General features: G+C 44.1%; 1 protein-coding gene across 3 annotated transcripts in view; it reads left to right on the top strand.

Moving 5' to 3' along the window:
• LRP11 (LDL receptor related protein 11) overlaps positions 1 to 18,061 on the top strand; it is a 37,281-nt gene extending 19,220 nt beyond the window's left edge. Inside the window, exons 4-8 of one of the 3 annotated variants that reach the window (XM_060240761.1) lie at positions 491 to 616; positions 3,093 to 3,299; positions 13,802 to 13,828; positions 15,155 to 15,250; positions 15,891 to 16,060. In XM_060240761.1, coding sequence (XP_060096744.1) covers positions 491 to 616; positions 3,093 to 3,299; positions 13,802 to 13,828; positions 15,155 to 15,250; positions 15,891 to 16,045 — 611 coding nt within the window. In that variant the 3' untranslated portion in view covers positions 16,046 to 16,060. Of the gene's footprint in view, positions 1 to 490; positions 617 to 3,092; positions 3,300 to 13,801; positions 13,829 to 15,154; positions 15,251 to 15,890 lie in introns of all 3 variants that reach the window. The other 2 variants (XM_060240762.1, XM_060240767.1) reach the window with 2 other exon arrangements.
• The last annotated feature ends 4,295 nt before the right edge of the window (positions 18,062 to 22,356 follow it).

The following is a 22,356-nucleotide window of genomic DNA, read 5'->3' as shown; positions in this document are numbered from 1 at the left end:
TTTCAACAGTGTGATATCTGTAAATCACTCTGAAGGGTAGATGGAGATAAGACTGTCTATGATTGTGGTTAAAATTGGGACCGTATATGTTGATAATAAACCCACAAAATGGAGCATAAGCAGAGTTTCTGCCATGTAATGTGGCTGAATTTGCTTCTTTTTTTACACAGAGTACAAAGTTTTATTTTTACTTGTACAGATTTTGCTTCTTTTTAAAAGAGATATGACTCATTCATCAATTTTGCAATATTATTACAGCAAAAATAATGATGGACTAGGAAGAGGCTATGTCACTCATGACAAGATAGAAAGAGGGTATAATCTGAATAGCTTCCAATGTTTTGTGATATTGTATCATGTCTCATTATGGCTGGCTGTGAACTGCCTTGAATTTTTTAAGGAAGACTGGATAAAAATGCTTTAAAATGCATGAGTTAATTCTAAATGTCAGTTTAGTGCTTCAGTTTTCTTTTAAACTGGCCTGTTGTAGGTTGTGTGGGGGTTTGTTCCCGCTACCAGTTCCTCTGTGATGATGGCTGCTGCATCGATATCACATATGCCTGCGATGGAGAGGAGCAGTGTCCTGATGGTTCTGATGAAGTTTTTTGTCAGAAACGTGAGTGAAGAGCACATTTGGTTTGTGTTAACATGATGCTTTACATACATTAGCCTTTCCAAACCTCATTCCTCTCTACCCAGCTGTTGTTCTTCCGGAGGAAAGTCAGACTTGTAGATTTAGCTCTCCCACAGTGCTGTCCAAAACAGAGAAACATCCTCCAAAAGATCTGATTTCAGTGGACTTAAACAGGTGGAACTTTCTTTGGGATTGTACTGCAAATAACTAAACACCCCCTCCCCCATCTCTTTCTGTGTGTGTGTGTAAAATTGCTCAGATACCCCTCTTTTGCCGCTTAGCTTTCAATCAAACCTATGCTGGAAGTTATATATCCAGGAAAAGGTTTTTAAATCTCTTCTTAATTATCTGTTCAGATCAATGGGATGATTTTTGGGGCACAAAAAGCCATATAACCAGACAGGTTGAATAAATAAGAATTTAGTTTTCACTTAGCATATAAAAGATGCTGATTACAAAAGAAATCAAAATATATTGAGCAACAGTTGAAATTAAAGTATGGCGTTAATGCATTCTATTGTTCAAAACCTTACCTTATATTTGGGTTCATCAGTGGGCTTGTGTGTGTGAAGTACTGTCAAGTTGCCTCTAACTTATGGTGACCCTCTGAATTAATGACCTCCAAAATATCCTGTCATCAATAGCTTTGCTCAGGTTTTGCAAACTTAGAAATGTGGCTTGCTTTGTTAAGGCAATCTGTCTCATGCTGGATCTTCCTCTTTCCTGCTGCCTTCAATTTTTCCTGACATTTTGATCTTGGTTTCCAGTTACCAGGGCTTTGGGGGGGGGGAGCCCAGCAGGAACTCATTTGCATCTTAGGCCACACACCCTGGCAGCACCATTGTTTCACACAGGGCTTTTTTGTAAAACAAGCTCAGCAGGAACTCATTTACATATTAGGCCACACCCCCTGACACCAAGCCAGCTGGAACTGTGTTCCTGTGCATTCCTGCTCACAAAAAGCCCTGCTCATCCCTATGCTTAAGAATCTTTTCTAGTTCTTTCATGGGTGCCTTTTCCAGTCTCAGTCTCTTGATTTCTTGGTTGTGATCTCCCTTTGGTTGATGATGGAGCCAAGGAATAGAAAACCTTGCACGATTTCATTTTTGTCTTTGTCAGCCTTAAAGTTCTGTAATTCCCCAATAGTCATTACTTTTGTCTTCTTGATGTTCAGCTATAATCCTGCTTTGGCACTTTCTGCTTTAACCAACATCAGTAGTTGTCTCAAGCAGTCTTCACTATTTTCTGCCAGTAATGTGATGTCATCTGCATATCTCAAATTGTTAATATTTTTTCCACCAGTTTTCACTCCACCTTCATCTAAAACTAATCCAGCTTTCCTTATGATATTTTCTGCAAATAGATTGAGGTGGTAGGGAGAGAAAATACATCTTTGTTTGACATCTTTGCCAGTTGAAAATCATCTTGTTTCTCCATATTCTGTCCTAACAGCAGCCTCTTATCCAGAGCACAGGTTGCACATCTAAAGACTCAGATATTGTGGGACATCTATTTCTTTTAAAACCAACTATAACTTTTTACAATCCACAAGTCAAAATCTTTGCTGTAATATTTGAAATACAAGCTGATTTTCTTTTGAAATTCTCTCATATGTTCTAGTAATGGAGCTTAAAAGCTTAGAATTAAGGGGGTTAGAAGGGCAGAACCCAGCCAAGCCATCTGTTAGCATATCAAAGCATTGAAGCCAGAAGCCCAGTATGATTTTTTTTAAAAAATCTCTTTGTCACTGAGATTACAGCCCAAAGGCACTCTCCACATGCAGATACATTGCTTCCTTAGATCCAAAAAGAAGAAAAGAGAGAACATCACTACTATCCAATACTGTAGTTGGGCGTCATCAAAAAGACTGTATTCTACCATGCTCTGAATAATCTTTTTTCTTCTCTCCCCCTTTTTTGTAGCTAATATCCAATGAGGAGTTACTACCATCAGTATGAAAAAGTCGCTTCGTACAACCTCAGGGACTTCATAGCAGTTGTGTGTTTCTGAGGACAAATACAAAACAATGGCAGGCGTGTATTTTTAGTGACAGGCACTTTTGACAGGATTATTATCCCAACCAATAAAAAGTGTAGCATGCAGATAGGTTGACAAATGGAGACTTTTGTTGCTACACCAGCCCTGACACTGCTAATTTCCTGTTTGGAGGAGGGTTGCCACATGTATGCCACTGTTCAGTGCAGTCTGGGAAGACTGTGCTGCTGACTGTTGCTTTGTGTATACAATGCAGAATATGGAATTTCTTCCCAGGTACTGAAAGCAGAGTGCCCCCACTCTTCACTCCACAGCATCATTTGTGCAGATAGAAAGGGAGAGCTTAAGAAGCAGTTTTTTCTTGTTAGACTAGAGCATGTATGGTTTCCTATTGTTAGTTAAAATCCTGATTTTTTTCTTTAGTAATTATATCTTGTGTTTGTTTCAATTTCTAACTATTTAGTGAATTCTGGACAGAAGTCGATAACTCACACAGCAATGAGCTTTAGCCAGCAACATGCCATGGGACTAATTAAAGATGCTGATAAGGAACTCTCAATAGAAATCACCCAGAAAACTCCTGTAAGCCATCACATATCTGATGCAGGCCAGACCAACCAATCACCTTCTCAGGGAACAAAGGGAACAAAAGCAGCTGGGGTTTTGCCAGGTAAGACTACCCATGGGGGAAGCCTTGAATAATCCATTGTCCTCAGACTCAGTACCTGGATTATAAATCTCGACATAGAAATATCTGCCTGCGGCATTGCCATTAAGCCACTGCAGCTTTACAATACCATTTTTAAATTGTTGTAGCATTTTCTGCTAAGCTGCCAGCATCCAAAAGCATACTTTGCACATCTAAGTAGGCTGATTACCTGGGTTTTTCTTCAAGGACCTGTTCCTTATTTGTTTGTTTGTTTATGTTAATTTCTGCCCCATCCCACAAGCGGGCTCAGGGCGGATTACAACAAACTTAAGCAATAACAATAAGCAATAAAATTAGAAATACATTTAAGCAATTAAAACAATAAAACAATAAAATTATTCCATTTCAGGTGGAAGACAACTAATCAGGCCATAGTGTGAACAGAGTTGGAACTGATGATATCTCAGTAGGCCTGATAGACAGTGGAATACTGTTATTTCAGACATAGTTACAGAAGAGAAGCAATATAATGGCCAAAAGCAACTTTAATTAAATATATAACCAGGATGAAATATTCTTAGAAAGTATTGGTAATGTTCTGATCTGACAACAAAACGTTTTCTTCAAGTTTCAACATATGTTCCTTATTTTGGAGCTCTTGTGGGGTAATCCTACTTCTGGGTGATTAAACCTTGTAGAATTCTACATCAGGTACTCCCAGTGTCTATGTAGAAAGTGTTCCTTAGTTGGAATAATTTGAGAGGCCTCCATCTTAGTTGGTATAATTTGAGAGGCCGCCATCTTTTCATGAGCTTAATGGGCCCTCCTGCTGATTTGGGCCTTGGGAATTTTGTCCCCTCACCCCAGCAGCCATGTTTTGAAGGGAATTTAACACTGTGTTTGTTGTTTATTTTCCCTGTTACAATTAAAGAACCAGGGCTTTTCTTATAGAAAAATCCCAGCAGGAACTCATTTGCATATTAAGCCACACCCACTGACACCAAGTCAGCTGGGACTGTGTTCCTGTGTGTTCTGCTTAGAAGAGAAAGAACAATGCTCGGCACCCCCTCTGCTGGCCCTTGTAATTATCAGAACACAGGGCAGGGAGGTTAGACAACCAGAAAAGAAACAAAAACTCTTCCAAAGTATGAAACAAGTAGTTTATTATACAACACTATACAACATTTATCCTTAGGGATTTTGTACTTTGTATAGTGGTGTATAATAGACTATTTGTTTCATACTTCTTGGGGAGAATTTTTGTTTCTTTGCTGCCCTTATAAAGCACACTTCCCTAGCTGGTATTTTGATGTACAAGCTCATGGCAATAATCTGGAAATGAAACTGTTAGGATACTATATTACCATAGAATCCTCAGAGCAGCTATAACAATCCGCCCCATTATGAGAGGAGGAGAATGGCAATGGCAATTAGGAACATGTGACTTTGTTTGTAGAATTTCTCTAAAGGTTATTAGAATATGTGGAGTTCCTACATTCTTCTATTCCGTGACATTTGTCAAAGATGTGGTTTATTGCAATTTGAGACTTAAGAGTTTCAGGCTGCGATTGTAAATCTACACTGGTCTGATTTGAAGCTGGTTCAGATATGAATGTGTAACTGGGAAAAGTCCATTCCATGATAGGGGTCATAAGGCTTACTCCTTGCTGAGGTGCTGCCTACTATGATGAATACTTCACATCTGATATTTTCATAGAATCATAGAGTTGGAAGGGACTTCCAGGGTCATCTAGTCCAACCCCCTGCACAGTGCAGAATATTCACAAGCACTTCCCCCCACACCCCAAGTGACCCCTACTCCATGCCCAGAAGATGGCAAAAAAAAAAACCCCTCCAGGATTCCTGACAAAACTGGCCTGGAGAAAGTTGCTTCCTGACTCCAAAGTATCGAGCAGCAGTTCTAGGGTTGCCAAGTCCAATTCAATAAATATCTGGGAACTTTGGAGATGGAGCCAGGAGACTTTGGGGGTGGAGCCAGGAGACATTGGGGGCAGAGCCAGGAACAAGGGTGTGACAAGCATAGTTGAACTCCAAGAGAGTTCTGGCCATCACATTGAAAGGGGCAGCACACCTTTTAAATGTCTTCCTTCCATAGGAAATAATGAAGGATAGGGGCACCTTCTTTTGGGGCTCATAGAATTGGACCCCCTGGTCCAATTGTTTTGAAACTTGGGGGGTACTTTGGGGCGAGGCACTAGATATACTGAAAATTTGGTGCCTCTACCTCAGAAAACAGCTCCCCCAGAGCCCCCGAAACCTCCAGATCAATTCCCCATTTTACCCTATGAGAATCAATCACATAGGGAATAATAAAGTGCTCAGCAGACCTTCTCCCTCCCCCCCCCGCCCCCGTTTCTGGCAACTCTGAAGCAGGGAATTGGCCTCTCTACTCATGAATTGCTGACAGCTTCTTCACAGCAACACAGACACACCATCCCAAGAGGAAGCCTTTCAACTGGAGACTGAAGCCTCTGGAGGTGCAAAGGCACATAGTCCTCTGGGGGCGGGGCTCCCCCCGCCTGCAGGCCAGCTGACTGGGGGTGGGAAGGCATCTGGGAAAGTGAAAGAACCCCCACTGGGACCTGGGGATTGGCAAGCCTAAGCAGTTCCCTGGGCTTGTGAGAAAGGGCCACTAGAACTAAGCACTGATGCAATCCTTCCTGGCCTCCCTCTCATGGTCTGCCTAAGTTCACAGAATCAGCATTGCTGTCAGATGGCCATCTATTCAAAAACCTCCAAAGAAGAAGAGCCCACCACCTCCCAAGGAAGCCTATTCCCTGAGGAACCATTCTAACTGTCCGGAAGTTCTTCCTAATGTTTAGCCAGAAACTCTTCAGATTTAATTTCAACCTGTTTGTTCTTGTCCGGCCTTCTGAGGTAACAGAAAACAACTTTGCACCATCCATTTTCCAACTTTGCTAATAATAAAAGTTCAATTTTCCAGCTTTACTAATAATTAGGGTGCCTTGGATAAATCATGTAAACAACTTTTAATTACCGTATTTTTCGGTCCATAAGGCACTCCGGACCATAGGACGCACCTTCCTCCTGGGGGGCGATCCGCTGCCTCCGCCTCCAATCCCGGCGCTTCCCCCGCACCTGCCTGCCTGGCTCCAGCTTCTTCCAGCAAGCGCTGGAATCGCTCCACGCTGCCCCCACCGCAAACCCAGCACTTCGCGAGCGCCGGCTGCGGAGGGGGCAGCGTGCTTCCTCCATGCCTGTCTGCCTGGCTCCGGCTCTGACGCTTACAGCAAGCGCCAGGATCGCTCCCTCCACCCTCCAATCCCGGCGCTTGCTTTAAGCATCAGAGCTGGAGCCAAGCAGACAGGCACGGAGAAAGCACGCCACCCCCTCCACAGCCGGCGCTCACGAAGCACTGGGTTTGCGGAGGGGGCGGGTGCTTCCTCCATGCCTGTCTGCCTGGCTCCAGCTCTGATGCCTAAAGCAAGCGCCGGGATCGGAGGGTGGAGGCAGCGATCCTGGCGCTTGCTGTAAGCGTCAGAGCTGGAGCCAGGCAGACAGGCAGGGAGGAAGCACGATGCCCCCTCCGCAGCCGGCGCTCGCGAAGCACTGAGTTTGCGGTGGGGGCAGTGTGGAGCGATCCCAGCGCTTGCTGGAAGAAGCTGGAGCCAAGCAGGCAGGTGCGGGGGAAGCACCGGCATCAGAGGTGGAGGCAGTGGATCGCACCCCCCCTAGGGTGGCCAGACCGTCCCGGTCTCCCGGGAAAGTCCCGGTTCTGGCCCCCAATTCCCGGCTCCCGGGCTGGCTATACCAGGACCATTAGAAGTCCCGGTATAGCCAGCGGGGAGCCGGCGGGCCGCGCGGGCGGGGAAGGCGGCGAGTGAGGGAGCCAGCGGCGGTGTGCGCATGTGCAGGGACGCTGGCTCCCTCACTCGCCGCCTTCCCCGCCCGCGCGTGGGGCCCGGCGACGGTGGCGGAAGCCGGGGAGGCCGCGGAGAGGCCGGCGCTGGTCCCTGGAGGGCCTCCAGAGACGAGCGGAGGCCGCGGAGAGGCCGGCGCTGGTCCCTGGAGGGCCTCCAGAGACGAGTGGAGGCCGCGGAGAGGCCGGCGCTGGTCCCTGGAGGGCCTCCAGAGACGAGCGGAGGCCGCGGAGAGGCCGGCGCTGGTCCCTGGAGGCCCTCTAGAGACCAGCGCCGGCCTCTCCGCCGCCTCCCCGGCCTCCGCAGCCGCCGCCAGCCCCGCCAGCAACACCAGCCGCCCGGAGGAGAGGCCGGCACCCGCCCTGGAGGAAGGTAAGCAGGGAGGGAGGGGGCCGAAAGCGGGGGGGCGGCTGGCGGGAGGGGGCGGCCGGCCTTCCTTCCTTCCTCCCTCCCTCCTTCCTTCCCTCCCTTCTCCCTTCCTTCCCTCCCTCCCTTCTTCCTTCCTCCCTCCTTCCTTCCTTTCTTCCTCCCTTCCCTCCCTCCCTCCCTCCTTCCTTCTTTTCTTCCTTCCCTCCTTCCCTCCCTCCCTCCTCCCTTCCTTCCCTCCCTCCCTCCCTCCTTCCTTCCTTTCTTCCTTCCTCCCTCCCTCCCTCCCTCCTTCCTTCCCTCCCTCCCTCCTCCCTTCCTCCCCTCCCTCCCTCCCTCCTTCCTTTCTTCCTTTTTTCCTTCCTTCCCTCCCTCCCTCCTCCCTTCCTTCCCTTCTTCCTTCCCTCCTTCCCTTCCTCCTCCCTTCCTTCCCTCCCTCCTTCCTCCTTCCCTCCTTCCTTCCTTCCTTTCTTCCTTCCCTCCTTCCTTCCTTCCTTCCTTCCTTCCTTCCTTCCTTCCTTCCTTCCTTCCTTCCTTCCTTCCTTCCTTCCTTCCTTCCTTCCTTCCTTCCTTCCTTCCTTCCTTCCTTCCTTCCCCCCTCCCTCTGGCCACCCCTGGAGTAGACAATACTGACTTTGGTGGACCCAAGCACTGATTCAGTGTAAGGGAGCTTTGTGTTTGTGACTGGAGTAGACAATACTCACTTTGGTGGACCCAAGCACTGATTCAGTGTAAGGGAGCTTTGTGTTTGTGACTGGACTAGACAATACTGACTTTGGTGGACCCAAGCACTGATTCAGTGTAAGGGAGCTTTGTGTTTGTGACTGGACTAGACAATACTGACTTTGGTGGACCCAAGCACTGATTCAGTGTAAGGGAGCTTTGTGTTTGTGTCTTCTGGTGCAATTTTGTTCTCAGATCCTGTATTTACTTCATCAGTATATGGGATAAGGCACTTTCTCAACTGTGCTGCATAATGCAGCCTATTTATTTTGTCCTGTTTGCTCTGTTGGCTCTATCTGCGCCACCTTCATCACTTTCGGGGTGTGGATCCCCCAGTGGGGTGGTCTCCCAACTCCCTCCGCCGGCTGTTTCCGATAGCCCTGCGCCCCCTCTTTCACTAATAACACAGGTCACTAATAACACAGGTCGAGATGCAGGACAGGAACCCAGAAGTGACCGACAGGCTGCTTCAGCGTGCCACTGCGCCGGCCCCCTGGGCCCCACAACGATGGGACCGATGCCACAGGGACGGGCTCGAAACACTCTATAACCCCTCAAAAGAACAGCAGTCTAGCTCGCTTCCCCTGAGCCCTGCCGCCATAAGCCTCAAGGGGGCTCATTTTGCGGCATCTCCCGGCGGGAGGGTGGCACCCGCACGGGACACATATCAAATGAAAGAGGGGGCGCAGGGCTATCAGAAACAGCCGGCGGAGGGAGTCGGGAGACCACCCCACTGGGGGATCCACACCCCGAAAGTGATGAAGGTGGCGCAGATAGAGCCAACAGAGCAAACAGGACAAAATAAATAGGCTGCATTATGCAGCACAGTCTCACTGGAATCTGACTGGCTTCTCAGCGTGGAACCCGTTCTCTCTAGTCTTCTCACTTTGAAAAAAGTAAAAAAAGAGTTTTATTTAACTTTATTTCCCCCTTTTCCTCTCTATAAATAATCTTGGTGTTTCCGGCGGTGATATTTGGGGGATTTTTGGGGACGTCACAGGAAGTGCTGTGAAGTCACTTCCTGTTTCCGGCAGTGGCATTTGGGGGAAATGATGTCATTTGGGGGAAATGATGTCACAGGAAGTGATGTCACTTCCTGCTTCCGGCAGGTGGCGCGGGGAAATTATGTCACAGGAAGTGATGTCACTTCCTGTTTCCGGCAGGTGGCGCGGGGGAAATGATGTCACAGGAAGTGATGTCACTTCCTGTTTCCAGCGGTGGCATGACATCACCGGAAGTACCATCACCGGAAGTGACGTCACTTCCTGTTTCCCAACCCTTCTCCCCCCCAAAGGTGTCCCTGTCTGGCCTTCAGACATTATGGCCACCCTAGGAGGAAGGTACCTTTGCTCCATAAGAAGCACACACTTCCCCCCCCACTTTTTTTGGGGGGGAAAGTGCATCTTATGGTCCGAAAAATACGGTAATTGTTGAGAAAAATAACCTTACAGGTTTGGTAACTGCATAAACAATAGTGGGTCAAATGACACAGGCAATCTGCAATCAGATTGGATGTATTGCTCCACACATTTAATTTATTAAATTTTTTGCTTGTTATCTTTTCCGGAGAGCCTGACAAACTAAAAATACAAGGCACTGGAAGTGATTTTAGAAAATTGTGAAAATATATATGCCTCTTCTCTAGAGAGCTGCTTGATGACTCACAAAATAAAAAACAATAACATCATAAAATCAGCAACTAAAAATTATCAGTAGTAATACAAGCCATAAAAACAAGAGCATAAACATTGCATAACAGTTCTCAGGCTAGAAGCAGACAACTAAAACAGCTAGGGGAGGAGCGTGTAACTCAGTGATAGAGCAACTGTTTGCCATGTAGAAGGTCCCAGGTTCAATCCCCAGCAGTAGGTGATGTGAAAGACCTCAGCCCAAGACCCCGGAGAGCTGCTGCCAGTCTAAGTAGACAATACCGACCTCAATGGACCAAGGGCCTGATTCAGTATAAGGCAGATTGTTGTGCTTATGAGATTGCAGAATATTTATAATTCTGTCCCCACTGGCAATTTTCCTACCAGTTTTTGAGGAAGAGGACAATTAGCACGTGTATCCATGAGGGCAGGCTAATCTTCTCTAGCTAGCATTCTTACTTGGGTGAAAGTGCTTAAACTCCTGCAGTCCTTAGCCTTCCATCTCATGGGAGTATCACATGAGTGTGACCTTCCCCCTCTGGAAGAAGTGAAGGAAAGAGGATACAAATTCCTTATTTTGGTTAGTGACAGAGGCCAGAGTGTCCTTCTCCTCAAGTACCTTAAACAATGGTTGGATAAGTGGTCATTGGATTGGATTCATGACACAGGGGAGGGGCTTAACTCTCACTTGCCCTTTTCACACATGTGCCGCTCACATGTACACACACTGCTAAAGCTCTGATAATGTAAAGCGGCACTATATAGTAGCTGTCCTTTCCCCCCTTAAAGTAGGGTTGCCAAGTCTTTTCTTCTCATGCATGCAGAGCAATGACGTCACCCAGAAGTGACGTATTGAGCACAGTGCATGGGGACACTCTAGGAATTCACAGAAAACTCTATGGTTTCATGTGGGGACACTCTAGCAATTTTTTTTTGGGGGGGGGGACTCTAGTTTCCATAAATTCCATATAGTTTCCCACAAATTGCCTAGCACAATATGTCACTTCTGGGCACTGCACACACATTGCAGCAACAGGACTCTGGAGGGTAGGGATCCCCCTGGCAGCCCCCTCCCTGCTGGCACATTGGGGCCTGCCAAACCAGGGGATCCCCTGCCACTGGCAGGAACTTGGCAGCTAGTGGGCTAGTGGCTGATAAGGCTGAACGTCTATTGAGAAAATTTTGTAAGGGGGGAAGTTATTTTTTTTTAATTTTCTCCAAAGCTACAGCCCTAGTATATGCAGCCATTAGCAAAGTTACACCACATTAGAAAGGTTACACACTTCAAAGTGTTGAAGTCAATGGAATTCCATAAAGGTAGACAATCCTCCTGGGCAATCCCCCCTTCAAAGCACAAGCCCAGCAGCTGCATTCTCTTTATACAAGTGAGCTAAAACAATTACAATTAACACTGTAAAATGGTTGAAAAGCCAATTTCATTTCAACCTGTTGCTATGTTAATCATTCTAAGCAGCATGTGTTAAAATGAAGAAGTCAGATCATGAGAAAATGTATTAATAGGAACATTGACAACAAAATATAGGGCAGCCATTATCTCACTTCAATTCTCAATTTGATTGGACTCTTTATATAACATGAAAATAGAGGTAAGGTCAGGGACTGAAAAGAAGTCCATTATGTAGTTTGCCTCTCAAAAATCCACCCAAGAGCTTCTGCTCAGATGGATGGGCAACTGACACAAAGAGAGGGGCTTTGTTCAGATTTCTGCAATCTCAGTCCTACTACATTGTTTGATGGACATCTCATCCTATTGATTACATTAATTTACTCTGGGTACTCTGCCTTGACTCTCCACAAGAGAAGTGGGTTATAAATAACATGTGTCTGATGGGTTAGTTTTTTCCCTCTTCCCTCCACTTTGGGGGAAAAGAACAGGATATTAACGGGCTTGGTCAATGGATTCTTGCAGATGTATTGACAAATCGTGGACTTGGAGGGAGCCATAAGGAGGATTAATGTACATGTGATGCCTGGTTTAAAAGGCAAGGAAAAGCCCTCTGTCTTTGCAGGGAGGGATTCCCAGTATATTTTGGCTTGTCAGGACCCAGTCACATCCAGAGATAAACCTGGAAACTCTCTAGTCTGAGAGGAGAGGGAAATGAGACAGGCAGGTGTATTGGCTAGAGTGTCAGACTAAGATCTAGGAAACCCAGGTTCAAATCCCAACACTACCATGGAAGCTTGCTGGGCAAGCTTGGGCCAATCACACACCCTTCAGCCTAACAGGGTTTTTATGACAATCAAATGGAGAAGAGAATAATGTGCAAGCCACTTTGGGACCTCATTGGGGTGAAAGGTGGGGTATAAATTAAATAAATTATCGACTGGTGAGAAGTTACAGACACTGACATGTATCCAGTTTGGTTCCATTTGGAGGCAACAGCGCTGGAGACTCACAACATTTTTGGCTAGAAGAGCACAGGTGGAGGAACAAAGGCCCATCTACAGGCAGCAAATTGGTTGCCATATTAAGTTTCCAAAGAAAGACATTCTGTACCTGCCAAGGTGCTTCTGCCAATTCCAGCAGAGTCTATCTGTTCTCTGTCCTTCTAGCACCTCACTTGCTTTCTTTTCACAGATACTCATCTTCTTAAAGCATGAGTATCATATATGTGGCCCACAAGCTAAATACGGCCTGCCTGACCCGAGGATATGGGCCACCTGAGATTTTTAGCAAAAAAAGTTTGATCTACTAAGGTTTAGTTCCACTACAATTACATCATGAAACCAGGGCATTGTGAGGAATTACTGAGGAGCGGAGCGGGGGAGGAAAATAGCCTAGGAATAAAGCCTCCAATGTACTTAACTTATGTTTGAGTCACATCCAATACTTGTGTACCAAGTGTGGAACCTCTTGACTCTGACATTCAGGGATGATGTTACCAAGTCTGAGTTATTTAGTAGCTAAGTTTGGGGGTTGATGCACTACACATAGTGTCACTACTGGAAAAGTCTGGACATCTTTTTCCACAGAGAGGATATCTACAATCACCAAGACACATTTATAACGCCTTCTTCCATGAAGAATGGACTGATCTTCAGTGATCACTGCCCAAGCCAGCAACTGGGTTTACGGTCATAAGATTTTTGTGAAAAAGTAGGAAAATGTTGTGATGGAACCCATTTGTGCACCTGTTTGAAGGTAGAATTACGATTTGCTCAGTGCAGGGCTGTTGCCCAAACTGCATGCATGTCAAGTTCCCCATCTCTGTCAATCTTGTTACACATAGGGATGAGCATGAAATTCGGTTTGTGGTGTGTCCTGTTTGTGAACCTGGGGACACTTTCTGTAGGGTGGTTGTAAATTGGGCCCCATAAATCCAATCTTCACCAAACTTGGAGGGCAGGTAGAGGAGAGTCAGCTGGAGGTTACCTGTGAGTTTGGTGCCTCTAATGTACACAGAATCCATTCTATACACTCCTGAACCTGCACCTATCATAATGACTGCTATGGTCATTTTGACAGGTGAAGGTTCAGGAGATTCAGGAATGTATAGAATGGATCCTGTGCAAGCTGGAGACACTAAACTTGGAGGGCATGTAGAGTAGCATCTGGGGGATGTTCAATGAACCGGTACCTGTCAAAATGATCAAGGCATGGATATTCCTCTACATGTCCTTCAAGTTGTTGCTTTGAACATTTTGATTGAACAGAGACAGTTTAGTCTGGAAATGTCTCTGCTCAGGAACAGGCACAGACCTCCATAAACAGCTTGAAAGTTCATGGAAAGTTCATGCCAGGTGACTGCACGAAGCATGAACCAACCAAAATTCATTCAAACTTTAGTTTGTGAGCCAGTTCCCTAGTTACACAACTTACCCCATGTCCTGACATCATACCATTTTGTGTTCTTGCTGCCAGTGGACAATGAGGTGAAGTGGGAGCAAGGTAAGTAATTACCTATGATGGGGAGGGGGCAAAAGAGAAAGGCGGCTTGACATGGGGAAATCATTTTTGGTGGAAGTCATGTGTCAAATAAACCCTGTAGTTTTAGCCTTAAAGCAGCCTCTAATACCTTGTTTTCTTTTGAGTATCCAGTTATGAATACAGAGGCTGAGAACTTAACACAGACTGCTTGTGAAGCAGTACTTTTGTTGTTCATTATTCGTGCTGATTTTATAGCAATGTTATATCAATTTTATAGAGCTCTCTGGGAGCACATACATTATTTTATGCTTATAGATGTATGTTATAGTTGTGCTGTCATTCATGCAACATCCAAGACAATACACAATTCTTGAAATGAAGTGGTTTCTGAGGTAACTCAGCAGTAAACATTTTGCTGTATATATTCACTCCATATATGTCAAAGAGATATCTGGGTGCTTCTAATTGGAAATTTACCCAAATTAACCCATCTACAGAGATATAATTATGTTGTTTCTGATAGGAATGTCTCCACATAAAGTGTTTCCTTACAACATCTGAAAAAGGAGCTTTTCCTATAATCATGCCATCTAAATGGGAACACACATACCCTTAATTTTAGCTACCAATAGTGATAGTTTTACACTAAGATCTGTCTAGGATGTGTACTGCATTGTAACAGTTTGTTTACAGCATTTTGTTGGCTCAACAAATTATCCAGCAAACACTACAGCAGTAACAGTTGTCGACGCCCACAGCCATGGCAAGCTGTTTCTTGCAGCCAAAATGTCTGCCAGTAAACATAAGTGTTCTCTACAAGGGTACCAACCATTGCATTAAAAGCTGTGTTAGAAAACACTTTCCTTTGTTGATATCTTAGGCTGGTGTTGCATTGAAATTACCTTTTAGCTTAGAAATCATATGCAAGACACACAAACATATTTTGCTTTTGAGAAGTTTGTCTGTGTAAATGGGCTTAGGAATGTACAGGTACTGTCTTGCTTCGTTCCAGGTGGCTGCGGGATCATTGTCTTGTTTTGTCGGTTTTGTTCTTTACATCTTAGCATTCTCAGATTTTGTTAATTAACTCTGGTTTTGCTTTGCGGTTGTCTAATTTTGTTGTGATATGTCACAGTTAGATCAGTAAAGTAAACAAATCTAATTCCAATATTTCTTTCACCACCACCCCTTTCTAAAATACAGTGAGCTTCCAGACTAGTTTTTTTTTAAAGCAACCAGCTCTGAATCTAATGTGTGCTTTCATTAGGTAGAAAATTAACAGATTTGCTATAGTGCAAATTATTTTGACGTTAATGAGCTAAGATAATATGTTTGATTTTTTTCCAGTCTCTAGAACCTCAGGGAAAGATACAAAGAATGAAAATGACATTGTGGTACTAAAGGGCGCTCAGACTGAAAAGAGCCACCCAGTTCCAGAAACAGGTAATTGTGTTGTGTTTTTAACCACTTTCTTTTTCAGTGAGCTGGGTTTATGAATGAGACAGCACTTAATTTTTAAAAAACTCAAAGCAGGACATTGAAAAAACAAAGCCCACCTCCCTACTACTTTAATCCTGGTGTCTAACTACTAGAGATGATGGAAGATGAGTGAAGTAGCTTAAGTTCAGATTTTTTAATTGTTTGTAAGAATTATAACAAACGATACAAAAATGACTTAAATCTTGCATGTGCATTTTAAAAATCTGCCTTGTTTGGTTCTCCCAGGTCCATTTCAAGTTGGGAAAATGGCACTGGATGGAGGCTTAAGTCCTGTCTGTCTGTGCACTGAGGTCCCAATCCAAATCAGACCTCTCTGGGGCCTAAATTCTTCCCAAAACATGCCTGTCCACCCTGTGGACTTTGTAATGTGGAAACTGGCCTTCTTACCAGGAAGGCATCCAACAAGATATGGAACCAGTTTCCACAAAGCAAGAATCCTTCTCTGTTAACCTGCTGCTATTCACTGTATAGCATGGAGGCAAGATTTCATATTGGAGAGGACGGGATAGCCCATTGTTTGAAAATGGTTAGCTTTGCTTTCTTGAGAAGTCCCACTATTGACACTATTGACCTCTTTTTCTAGGTGCTGTTCTCCCACTGGCTTTAGGGTTGGCCATCACTGCTTTGCTGCTGCTCATGGTAGCTTGCCGATTGCACTTAGTGAGACAGAAACTGAAGAAAGCTCGACCCATTATGTCTGAGGAATCAGATTACCTCATAAATGGCATGTATCTCTAAAGTAGGATTCAGGTTGCTTCCTTTCCTTCCTCAAGCTTTCCCCAAACAGTGTGCCTCTTGCATTAAAAAAACAAACACCTAATGTTTAAAAGCTACCACCTTCAGAACAGTTATTTTAAGAACTATGGTATAGTAGATGTGTACAGTATGGCTTCCTCTGCCACAGCTGGAAGAGTATCCTATGCTTCAAGAAGGAGGCAAGCCTATCATGCTGTGCTCTGTGTCAGTTGCAATCCCAGAGAAACACTTTACTGCCATATTTCAGGTGTGCAGCATAGCACTGATGGAGCTGGCTTTGCGGTGAGTAAAGGACTTATTTTAAATCTATTGCTCTCAGACCTGTCCTATGGCATGAGATAGCAACACTGCAGCACTTCTGGTTACAGTGTTTATCACTGCAGTGCATGGCTGAAACATTATGATGGCCTGAATTCTCACATGATGCCAGTGTGATGCCACAGGTCAGGACATTTTGCAGTGGTGCAAGGGTCACATCAGATCCTAAACACCCATTTCTGGGTTATTTTCTTACAGGGTCAATTATGTGAGAAATGATCAATTTAGCTCATAAGAAATGTAGATCAGTATTGCGTAATTTAAAAAAAAATCACCACCATTTCCGAATCAGAACAGGTTCAATTATAAACATGTTTTCCTTTGTAGAAATTAGTTGCAACTCAGAGAGATAGCAGAAAATTTAGGTTTGGAGTTCCTTTGTCACCCTGCCCTACACTGTACACCCGAAAGTGATCCATAGTTATAGTGAGCTAGGGATGGGACACAGTTGTGTAATTGTGTTACAAGGCCTGTCATGTGCTTCTCAGTGCTGACAGCCTCTGCCGGACTGTAAAGCTGTGTAGATACTGCTACTGGACAGTCTGAGGAAAACCTGTGCTGTTATCTCAGGTCAAGACAGTGGAGAACTTTGTTGCCACAATTTTACATCTTTGGCTCATCATGTCTCATGTATTAAAAACATCTTTCTCACTTTAACAAAAGTGACAATTCCATCATGCTGCTCTAGACAGTGTGTTGCAAGTAGCAGACTACTTTGGACCTACCCTAGTGCTTGTGCCAGATGTGCTCCCACCTAAGGTTAGGGTTGTCAGCTCCCTGGAGAAGAAACTATCCCGCCCCTTTAACAGAAGCTTACTGGGGTTTTATTTACAAGGCAATGTTATTCACCTCCATGCCATGAAAAGTTTCAGCTGCCCATTTCCACATATTAAGCCTCTTAAAGGAACAGGACATTGTTCTCCATATTAATTGGCAAACTTATTCTTCTCCCACCCCTATATTTTTCATAACACAGCTGTAGCAGATGTTGGAGGTTCGCTGGCATTAGGGAATGAATTTACCCTTCTTGTAAATGTCAACAAAAGTTCCTGGTTTCCAATATTTTTCCCTAGTTCAACAGTCTACACAAGTCATTTATGGCACATCAGCAGTGTGAAAGAGAGCGAGAGAAAAAAAACTTGACTGCCTCAGGCAATTTCTAATATTCCCTGCCTACATATTTGGAGGCAATTCTTAGTCAACACAGACAAATCACTATATGTAAACCTGGGTTTGCCCCATTAAAGTGTCAGTCTCAATCAAGGTGCAAGATTGATTTTGACAAATCCCTGCTAACTGTGCTTCTGGCCATTGGCTTTTCATGAAACGTTGATACAACACTGCCTATTTCCACAAAGTTCCAATGGTTCTTGCTAGCCTGACCTTCACTTGATCTTGCAAACTTCTTGAGCTTCATAGTGGCACCAATTAAAATTCAATGTACAACTGAACCGTAAGATGTGTTATACTATAAAGTAGTGTACTGTATGTCTTATAGTATGTGAACTCTCCTCTTCATCCAACTGTGCATAAGTTACAAACCTGCACCCAATCAATGCAGCACAGGCATGCAATTTTTGATATGTCTTTCTTATCAGAATCCTATCATGGACAACCTAAATTACTTATGTCCCTGTCTGATTATGTAAAATAAGAGATAATAAACTTATTTTATTCTTAGTAACTCGCAGTGTTTACTTTCAGTAAAACTAACAATCTACATAGTGATCATGAGAAAATAAAAAGAAACTGGGCTCAGCACTGTTGCAAAATCAGTCAATACATGGAGTTTTGCTCACTGAGATGGTAAACTTGGTGTGAGCAATTTCACTTAAGATTGAAGGTTTTAGACAGGGTCAGATTAACAATTAGGCAAAGTAGGCCCTTGCCTATGGGCCCCCATGCCTTTAGGGGACCTGGGCTGGCTCTCCTCCCGAGTTTCCCCCGCTTGCAGCCCTCCCAGCCTGTACCTGACCCACTCTTTGCCCGACTTGCCTGCTGCAGCTGCTGTTGACGTTGTCACCAAGTTTGCCTCGCTTTCCCTCTCCCCTGCAGCTTTGTCAAAGGGGCTTTTGAGAAGGTACCTGCAGGATGCAGCGGGGGTCATGGGCAGCAGGGCCGCCGCTCCAACTCTGAGATAATTTGCAAGGAGGCGCCTAAGATTTTGACTGCCTGGGAGCCTCCACGGGGTTTAATCCGGCACTGGTCTTAGAATACTCCCAACCCCTCAAAATCCTTCATGTAAAAAAGTAAGACTGGGAGAAGGCTAGGCTAGAACACTTCTTCCTAACATTTAGCTATCTGTGTGCATTTTTAATAGAGAAACAGTAATTTATGTGATTCCCCCATATTTCATCTGAAGTGCTGCTATCCAGACTGAACTGTACTGTGTCAGTGAAAATTAGGTCTTTGTGCAATCTGAAAATTACATATCTACTGCTTACAACTTTGTAGCGTTAGGGTTTTATTATAGTGATGACTGCAATAAAGTGATTGTGACAATTCACAGTGTACACTTACAGCTACGTGCTGCTTTTAACTGTTGTCTTTTCTTTCATCCCCAAAGTGCAATGCAGCCTTCAAAAATAACACAGAACTCACTGTAGAAGAGGAACAATATTCAGGCAAAAGCGCAAATGGATGCAGTTCAAGCTTTAAAATGTATTTCCTTGCATATTGTTCGTTTAGGGTTGCCAATCTCCAGTTGGGGGCAGGGGATCCCCCAGTTTGGAGGTCCTCCCCTCACTTCAGAGTTATCAGAAAGGGGGGGGGGAGAGAAATGTCTGCTGGGCACTCCATTATACCCTATGGAGACTGATTCCCATAGGGAATAATGGAGAATTGATCTGTGGGTCTCTGGGGGAGGGCTTTTTTTTAGGTAGATGCACCAGATTTTCAGCATAGCATCCAATGCCTCTCGTCAAAGCACCCCCCCCCCCAAGTTTCAAAAAGTTTGGACCAGGTGGTCCAATTATATGAGCCCCCAAAGAAGGTGCTCCTATGCATCATTATTTCCAGATCGACAGAAGACTTTTAAAAGGTGTGCAGACCTTTTAAATGTGATTACCAGAACTCCATTCAGAGTTCAGTCATGCTTATCACATCCTTGCTCCTGGCTTCACCCCCAAAGTCCCCAGATATTTCTTGAGTCGAAGCTGGCAACCCTAGTTGCAGAAGGGGGAAGATTTTCACTACAGATTCAACCTTCACAAATTACTTTTATATTCTGTGAGAGCTGGGCAAGTAACCAGTAGTAGTATAGAACAAATAGCCAGCGGCACCTTTAAGACCAGAAAATTTTTGTGTGCATGCATACTTCTTCAGATATTGTGATAGTGCAATCAGCAATATCGCAAATAGACTTTTGCTTTGCTTTACATCACATTATTTTTACTATGCATGCATAATAAAGCCATCCTTGTTAGTGCCTGTAAAATGATTCCCCTTCCTTTCTGCTGTCTTTGCCCAAGAGGTGGAGGAGATTATGAGTGTGGAGTGAGCACTACTTATTCCCACAGCTGTCCCATCTCACTCTTCTTACTTCAGTAGCTCCCATCACTAAAGCTATGCCCTTTCTCTACCTGCAGTTTCAGGCAAAGATAGTGTTCTACACCAGGGGTGGCCAACAATAGCTCTTCAGATTTTTTTTTGCCTACAACTCCCATCAGCCCCAGCCAGCATGGAGAGCCAGTTTGGTGTAGAGCCAGCATGGAGAGCCAGTTTGGTGTAGAGCCAGCATGGAGAGCCAGTTTGGTGTAGAGCCAGCATGGAGAGCCAGTTTGGTGTAGTGGTGAAGTGTGCGGACTCTTATCTGGGAGAACCCGGTTTGATTCCCCACTCCTCCACTTGCACCTGCTAGCATGGCCTTGGGTCAGCCATAGCTCTGGCAGAGGTTGTCCTTGAAAGGGCAGCTGCTGTGAGAGCCCTCTCCAGCCCCACCCACCTCACAGGGTGTCTGTTGTGGGGGAGGAAGGTAAAGGACATTGTGAGCCGCTCTGAGACTCTTCGGAGTGGAGGGCGGGATATAAATCCAATATCTTCTTCTTCTTATTGTCCATGCTTCCACCATGGCTGTCAATTTCTGGTGGAATTCATCATCCTTTCTCATAATTCCAAAAGTGTCTGGTGACCCCTACTTTAAAATATGAGCCCCACCCTAAATGGTTTTTAATGTGCCTTCCAAAAACAGCATAACAATTCTGTTTGAATTGCCTCCTTGTGGCAAGGAAGAGCAAGGCATTTATTAATTTTAAAAGGAGAGGGGTTTATGAGGACTTTTGGTTCCAGTTGGACTGTGATGGCTGCAATAGGTGAAGCTGTGATTTTAAGGTTTTCATTAAGGCTTTTAAAACATTTAACTTGCACTTTTTAAATCTTCTCTGAGGAACTTCTTAGTATACTTCTCAGCCATGCCTCCATCTTAAGAGTGTAGCATTTTAAGGTCTCTATAGATAAAATTCAGTTTTTGCTATTAAGAGGAATAAGTCCACTGGAACATCATTTGCAATAGCGATATTTTCATCCTGCTTTATAGGGGCTAAATCATGTGTCATTAGTTATTTCAGAATTAACAGCTGGAGAAGTATTTCCTGGAATAACATAAGATAGATTCAAGTGGACAGCCGTGTTGGTCTGAAGCAGTAGCACAAAGCAGGAGTCAAACCGCACCTTTAAGACCAACAAAATTTTATTCAGAATGTAAGCTCATCTGATGAAGTGTGCTTGGAGCACACAAAAGTTTACATTTTGAATAAAACTTTGTTGGTCTTAAAGATGCAATATCAGAAGAGTCTGCCAATAAAGAAGCATAGGGGCACCTTCTGTAGAAGAGGAACAATATTAAGGCAAAAGCCCAAATGGATGCAGTTCAAGCTTTAAAATTGAAATAAAAAGAGATGGTTCTAAAATTATCTTGTCTAGACCAGTTTTATCAGTTGAATCCAACTCACTAGTTAATTCTAGACAAAAAGGAGCAACCTTGAAGTCAAGAAGTATTTCTACACAATGGCATAGGCTCATTAAAAGACTCCTATCAGCTGGACTGGCAGACACACAAGGTTGGTTTTACTATTTGTAAATTTAAAGGTGCAACTCCCTGTTGGAAAACTTTTACTTGCTAGGAGACACATAAAAGAACTCTTGGGGAGGGGGTCATAATTACTTTCTACAAGTCACTGAGAAAGGATGGGTTAGAAATTAAATAACCAGTTTTTAAAAATTGCCAGGGTAGGTCTTGGGAAGTAGTTAAAAGCTCCTGGAGCAGCCCTCTCTCATGCTCATATCCTCACTCGTTTATGTACATTGCATTTTGTAAAGTATAACAAAAACTATTAAGTACTCTGAATATTTTAAAACACCACGCAAATGCTATTAAGAGCAGTTTTTATCTGAACTAATGGCATTTCTATTTTAATTTAGAGTATATTCTGATACTTTCAAACAGGTTTAGAATGATAAAAGTCACATGAACTGACAATTTTTCACACTTGGAAAAGTGTGGCACAACAGCAATATGATAAATGCTTAAATGCATTTGAGGGACATGGTTTGACAAATAAATTCTAAGTCAAAATGGTAGATTATTGTTGTGATAGAGGCATAGCCGCACATTATTTGTGTGTGTGTTTTTAAGACTACATGTATTTTCTTGTTCCTATGGTAGGAGTTGTGGTACACTTTTTCTAAATTATAATGAATAAAGCCCTTGAGAAATGGTTACAGGAGCTGTAAAGCCACTGGGGGAGGGGATAGTGTTTATAAACAAATGATATCACAGACCCTATAAAACAAATAGTTCTCATTCAGCAGATGTTTTTGGATTTAAGCAGGCGCTCCCTAAGACATTATAGAAACACAACAGAAGAAAACTGTTTCCTATACATTGTGGGTAGTACTTCCACTTCTCTGAAAAATAATTATCTGTATAACTCTGTGACAATGCTCAGCTACCCAGATATTTCCCCAGTGAAGCAACA

Source organism: Heteronotia binoei, chromosome 1 (assembly GCF_032191835.1).
Source record: "Heteronotia binoei isolate CCM8104 ecotype False Entrance Well chromosome 1, APGP_CSIRO_Hbin_v1, whole genome shotgun sequence".
Classification (NCBI taxonomy): Eukaryota; Metazoa; Chordata; class Lepidosauria; order Squamata; family Gekkonidae; genus Heteronotia; species Heteronotia binoei.
Note: the sequence above shows the minus strand (reverse complement) of the source record. Positions and strands in the feature narration are given on the sequence as shown.